Source organism: Limulus polyphemus, unplaced genomic scaffold (assembly GCF_000517525.1).
Source record: "Limulus polyphemus unplaced genomic scaffold, Limulus_polyphemus-2.1.2 Scaffold565, whole genome shotgun sequence".
In the NCBI taxonomy this organism is placed as follows: domain Eukaryota; kingdom Metazoa; phylum Arthropoda; class Merostomata; order Xiphosura; family Limulidae; genus Limulus; species Limulus polyphemus.
This window is the reverse complement of record NW_013666175.1, coordinates 503749-510609: the sequence shown is the minus strand read 5'-3', so window position 1 is coordinate 510609 and position 6861 is coordinate 503749. Positions and strand designations below refer to the sequence as shown.

At 33.8% G+C, this 6861-nt stretch overlaps 1 protein-coding gene across 1 annotated transcript in view; it reads right to left on the bottom strand.

The window, feature by feature from the left end:
• The window catches only part of LOC106459129 (pancreas transcription factor 1 subunit alpha-like), a 9215-nt gene extending 3397 nt beyond the window's left edge, over positions 1-5818 (bottom strand). The window contains exon 1 of the mRNA XM_013918715.2: positions 5241-5818. Within this exon, the coding sequence (XP_013774169.1) occupies positions 5241-5646 (406 nt within the window). The 5' untranslated portion in view covers positions 5647-5818. The remainder of the gene's footprint in view (positions 1-5240) is intronic.
• Positions 5819-6861: the final 1043 nt, after the last annotated feature.

Genomic DNA, 6861 nt, shown 5'->3' with positions numbered 1-6861 from the left:
TTTTCGGACACCCTGTATATTATTTCGTATTTCACTGTTTATATGAAAAGAAAAAAAATCATCGATTATTAAGCCAAAATCTTGAAGAAAAGTTATCAACAACAAATGACTAGACGTTACAGTTTCCATGGAAACATAGTAGCCTAAGGGGTGGTTATGATAAAGCATGAAATTATTGTTCACACTGGCACTACTGAATGATTTAAACAATGCAAAATTATAGAACAGAAGCACTTTAGGAAGATCGAGTTTATGTGAAAGTGTGTAAAAAGTCACAATGATAACATATAATCTGTTGAATAGTTTCACATGTGCTGTTACTGCTCTTTGGCTAGTTTTGAAGACGACTTTTCGGACTCTGTGCTGAGTTTGTTATCAGAAGGTAGGAGCAGACCACATGAAACTACTCAACATGTACTCACGGAAGAAGATATCAATAGTAGGAACCTTCTACACTAAACGTTTAATGAAAAAACTAGAAAACACAAAATAATATTAACGTTCAGCTTTTAGGGATCACTTACTAGGGTGGCTCAGAATCATTCTTTTCATAAAATTAATCGTTTTCAAAAATCAGTTAGTGGTAACCTATTAATTAATATATTATTATGTGAGCCACACAACAATACAATAACTTCAACTACAACCGTGCAAGGTAAAATGGACATAAATGAAAGTTCATAAAAAAATTGGTTATTTTCACCTCAATTAACATGGTTTAAAGTGTTAACTTAAAAAAATAAGAATTCATCTGTATTGTCATAAAATATTTTTTTACGTACTCAGAACAAAAAAAAACAGGTTCTAGTACTTTATAGATGGAATTGGTTTGAAGTTTTGGGTATTAAGAATTTATATGTTTATTACAAACTATAATTTTTCATCGGTTAGAGTCCAAAAAACAATGTATATTTGAAAATTTAAGTAGGAATTTTGAACATTACGATCAGCCGTTAGGTGGGCAGCTTACATATTTCGACTAGTTTACTTATGAAGCGCATTGTAAGGTTAAAATGAAACTTTTTAATAACTTAACAAATCACTTAAAAGCATAGAATCTGTTACTTTTTTGTTTATTAACCTAATTTTACTAAAGTTAACAGTATTTTTCACGTGTGATAGTAGGAGGCACTGTTCAAACTTAGTATAGTTAACAATAATTTTTACATATGATAACAGGAGACACTGCTCAGTCATACTATAGTAAACAATAGTGTTTTACGTATGATAACAAGAGGCACTGCTCAGTCCTACTACAGTTAACAATATTGCTTTACATATGATAACAAGAGGCACTGCTCAGTCCTACTACAGTTAGCAATATTGTTTTACGTATGATAACAAGAGGCGCTGCTCAGTCCTACTACAGTTAACAATATTGTTTTACGTATGATAAACGGAGGCACTGCTCAGTCCTACTACAGTTAGCAATACTGTTTTACGTATGATAACAAGAGGCGCTGCTCAGTCCTACTACAGTTAACAATATTGTTTTACGTATGATAAACGGAGGCACTGCTCAGTCCTACTACAGTTAACAATATTGTCTTACGTATGATAACAAGAGGCGCTGCTCAGTCCTCCTACAGTTAACTACTTTTGTAGGTATGATAACAAGAGGCACTGCTCAGTCCTACTACAGTTAACAATATTGCTTTACGTATGATAACAAGAGGCACTGCTCAGTCCTACTACAGTTAACAATAATATTTTACGTATGATAAACGGAGGCACTGCTCAGTCCTACTACAGTTAATAATATTGTTCTACGTATGATAACAGGAGGCACTGCTCAGTCCTACTACAGTTAACAATATTGTTTTACGTATAACAAGAGGCGCTGCTCAGTCCTACTACAGTTAACAATATTGTTTTACGTATGATAAACGGAGGCACTGCTCAGTCCTACTACAGTTAACAATATTGTTTTACGTATGATAACAAGAGGCGCTGCTCAGTCCTACTACAGTTAACAATATTGTTTTACGTATGATAAACGGAGGCACTGCTCAGTCCTACTACAGTTAACAATATTGTTTTACGTATGATAACACTGCTCAGTATTATTGGAGTTGAACTGTTAAGATAACATTTAAGGAACAATTCTATCAGTGTCACTAGGTTTTTGGTAGTTGTTTTATTGATAAGTGAATATTGCTTACATACTCATTCATATATTAATTTCTCATTAACGATATTCTTACTTTTCTTTCATTGTAGACTACAACTATTGAAGGACAATAAGAAAAGTTTATCCTCAAATGAATGTTTCAGTTATGAAACTGGGTTTGTCAGTATATTTTATTACGTATAATAATGATTCATTCATTCAGTTGTTATATAGTTTTATCCAGTTGGTATGAAATATACTATGTTACTTCTGGTTGTCTTATACAAATAATAATGATTTAACTGTCTAATATATTAGACTTGTTATTATTTTATGGTTGATTTGTTATAGGCAAAGTTGCGGGCTTCAAACTTTGTTATAAGAAAACAGAGGTCTCTAATTGTCTTAAAATATTTAAGAAAAAATTTATACATAACAATATGTATATATATATTTGTACTATAATAACAAAATCTTTACTACTTAGTAAATGCTAACGAAGTTCCTAAACTTGTTAGGGAGCTGCATAATAACAGTTGCATGCAAACTTAGTATAATGGGAAAACTATATAACGATAGTTATAAGTTAAGTAAAGTAAAGTAACTACATAACAACAGTTAAAAATTTATTAAAATGGGAGAAACTGCATTACAACGGTTTCAAGCTTAATAAAATGAGGCAACTAAGTAACAACAGTTACAAGTTTAGTAAAATAGGAGAAACTGCATAACAATGGTTACAAACTTAGTAAGATAGGGGAACTACGTTAGAACGAATAAAAGTTTAGTAAAGTGGGGGGGAACTACATTAGAACGAATAAAAGTTTAGTAAAGTGGGGGGAACTACATTAGAACGAATAAAGGCTTAGCCTAACAGGTGAACTACGTCACAACGAATAAAAGTTTAGTAAAATGGGGGAAAATATGCTAAACAACAAACTAATCGAAAATCAATTGGTGCCACTAATATTTTGATGAAAATTTATAACACTGTTAACAATGAGAGTGAAACCTCGAATCTTGTAGGGAAAAATAAGTCCAATTTTGAAAAATGAACACATTTTAAAAGCCTGTGTACAACAAATGGCATAAGGTATAGCACGTCTCCTATGATATATATGGGCAACAGTGACCAAAATATCTGAAAAAATCCCAATAAATATCGCGATATTCTAAAGCTTAAGAAGGTATAAGGCAATATTGAAGAAGTTGGTGTATTTTTGACGAAAATATGCAACAACAAAAACGAAATTAATAAGATCGTCGAGAGCTAAGACATGGTTATTATTTCTGTATATAAATGTACGTATATGTCAAAACAATAACAGTTCGTTCAATATCCTTAACCTCTTTTTTATAGAAACGTCAGTATATGTATATATATCACAACAATATTTACAATGATATCAGTAAAGAGCGATACACGTGTAGAAGTGTGAAAAAGAATTACAGGCATAGCTGATAATGTAGTGTAAACAATATAACTTGTATTAGGGCAATGTTTCATCGTATTTTGAAAGCCTGATGGAACAGTAAAGGAAGGGTAACGATATAGTGATAACAGACAACAAACATTAAAAGTGTACACTAATGTCGAAGCTAATAGAAATATAATGGAACTTGAAAGAAGTGTGCAGTAAGGGTAATGAAGTTATAGTAAACATTTGAAGGAAGTATGTGACATACGTAACGAAGCTAGTAAACAACCAAAGGAAGTGTGTAATAAGGGTAACTAGGCTATAGTAAACACTTCAAGGAAGTGTGCAATAAGGGTAACTAGGCAATAGTAAACACTTCAAGGAAGTGTGCAATAAGGGTAACTAGGCTATAGTAAACACTTCAAGGAAGTGTGCAATAAGGGTAACGAATCTAGTAAACTGACGGCTTACAAAAAATATATGTAATAAGACAGTTATTTTAATTACTAATCTTCCTTAATATTTAATTGTATAATCTTATAATAGTATTAAAATCTGTTACTAATTTCAGTGCTTTGAAAGGTGACATGTTTTGTACCTCATTTTAAATTTTGTTATCAATAAATCAAGATTTTGATCTTTTCTAGTCCGTGTGTATAAGGTGTAAAAAAGCGAATAATTCCCTTAGATCTTAGATCATCAAACGCAATTTACCAAACTGATCTAACGCACATGTGAAAAACGACGCAATGGGTTACAAAATGATAATCTACTTAACGTTATAATTTAGAATAAAAGTTATAAATGTTTATACTTTAAAAAAACACACTTTATAAATATAACACCAAATATACAGAGGTGCAAAAAATATTTGTATATATATATATATATATAATGTATGAATTAAAGTAAGGGAAAATTCTTGAAACATTGTGACTACATACACTTTAATATGTGGAAACTGGCACTGCCACATTAAAGGGGAAGAGGAGGAACTGCTCGGTCCCCTTTCTCGGGGGTGCTTTCAATTAATCTTGTTTTACCGAACAGGTAAAGCTCCGCTGGCTTCTACAAAAGCCAGTAAGACATCACTGTAGTGTAACCTGGACAAGAGTCAATTTCAATATGGCGACTAAAAGAAAGTTTGGGTTTACAATCACGTTAGAAAATTACCATTACATTTTGTCCAGAAATCTGAAACACTAATCTTGGGAAGAGGTCATGAGGGGAGAAGGGGGTCAAGAGATTAGTAAGGGCTGTCTTTAGCACCTAGACAGCTTTATCCAGCTCTGTAACCTGGTATATGAATTTGATTTAAAAATATATCTATATCCATTTAGCAATGAGGTAGAAAATTGTCTAAATGATAGTTCTTATGGCTAAAGTAATACAAATGTTATAGTGATGAAAATCTGTACAGTTTGAGTCTTTCTGGCTAAAGTAATACAAATGTTATAGTGATGAAAATCTGCACAGTTTGAGTCTTTCTGGCTAAAGTAATACAAATGTTATAGTGATGAAAATCTGTACAGTTTGAGTCTTTCTGGCTAAAGTAATACAAATGTTATAGTGATGAAAGCTCAAACTGTACAGATTTTCATCACTATAACATTTGTATTACTTTAGCCAGAAAGACTCAAACTGTACAGATCTTTCTGGCTAAAGTAATACAAATGTTATAGTGATGAAAATCTGCACAGTTTGAGTCTTACCTCTGTGGTATTGAATTATAATTTTCTTGGGTTGCTCGCTACTCCGGTTGGATAAAGAATCATTTGGATGACACCCTGAATTTAACAGGTCACTTAAGAAATCAATATAGCCAATGGCCATTCTCAGAGTATCTACCTTGGAAAGGCGTTTCTCGTAAGGAAGAGTTGGAATATGTGCTCGGAGTCCTTCAAATGCATCATTGATAGACTGCATTCGGCGCCGCTCCCGTAGGTTGGCGGCGTGTCTCTGCTGAATTATTTGCTGGTGACACTTCCGTCGGCGCGTCTTGTGTTGAAGGTTTTCATCGTTGACTTGATAAGGACAAAAAGTCAGTTGTGATTCGAATTGTTGCAGATGTTGCTCCAGAAATTGTCGGTTGATGCTCAGTAAGTCTATATTTTCCATGACTTTATGGGTCACCCGAGGTGACTAGAACAAGAAAAACACGCACAAACAAATCCCGTGAGTCAGGACAGCAGCCTAAGGGTTTTCCTCGCGCTGGACCGTTTAGCATACACGGCAGTAATGTTCCGATATCTCAAAACACTGGGGCCAGGTGCACGAGCACGAAGGCAGGATGCTAGTGGCTCGTACTAGTTACCCGCACCGCCTCTAAAACTCAAGACTAACCAATTGCTCACATGTACATTATCGTTTCCAGAAAGTATTTGAGAGCATGGCTTTTTAATCGAAAATGTTTATAGACGATCAGATATTTAACAATCGGATCTAATCTATGTATATGCTAGTAAGGTTTGAAAATAATGAGAGATCCTGAGTTATTTTTCTTCGAAAAGCGTGTAACATAAACAATCTAATCTATATATATATGCAAGTAAGGTTTGACAGTAATGAGAGATCCTGAGTTCGTGCTCTTTGAAAAAAAGTAACATAAATGTTAATAATTAACTATTTTTCAGTGGCCGTACTATCTGAAGCTTGTTCTATTCTGGAATTCGCCGTACGTAACTATAGTCCACCCCTCTTCCCCATCTAAATAACGTTTATAAAAATGTTTATTTTACAGTCAATAATAATAAAAAAATAAACATTCAAGTACGATTTATCCCAGGAATTATCAGGACCAATTGATTTTGAACATTAGACTAGAGGAGGAACCGATTCAACACAAGTTGAACACGTTTTCTACATTTCCTTAAGCCACCCAGACTGCCTCTCTTTTAGATCCTCCCCTCCCACCTCCAGAAAAAAACAACAACAATTATTAAAGTCCTGAACCGTGTCTGCATACACATAAACTGAAATTTGCCTCCATAATAAACCAGATCTTGTTATTTGGTTTGTTTTTATCCATTCGCCTCCAAAATAGAACTGGCCTGATTATCTGATTTGTTTTTGCCCATAATAGACCTGGCCTTGTTATGTGGTTTGTTTTTACCCATTCGCCTCCATAATAGACCTGGCCTTGTTATCTGGTTTGTGTTTACCCATTCATCTCCAAAATATACCTGACTTTGTTATCTGGTTTGTTTTTACCCATTCGCCTCTATAATAGACCCGGCCTTGTTATCTGGTTTGTTTTTACCCATTCACCTCCAAAATATACCTGGCCTTGTTATCTGGTTTGTTTTTACCCATTCACCTCCAAAATATACCTGG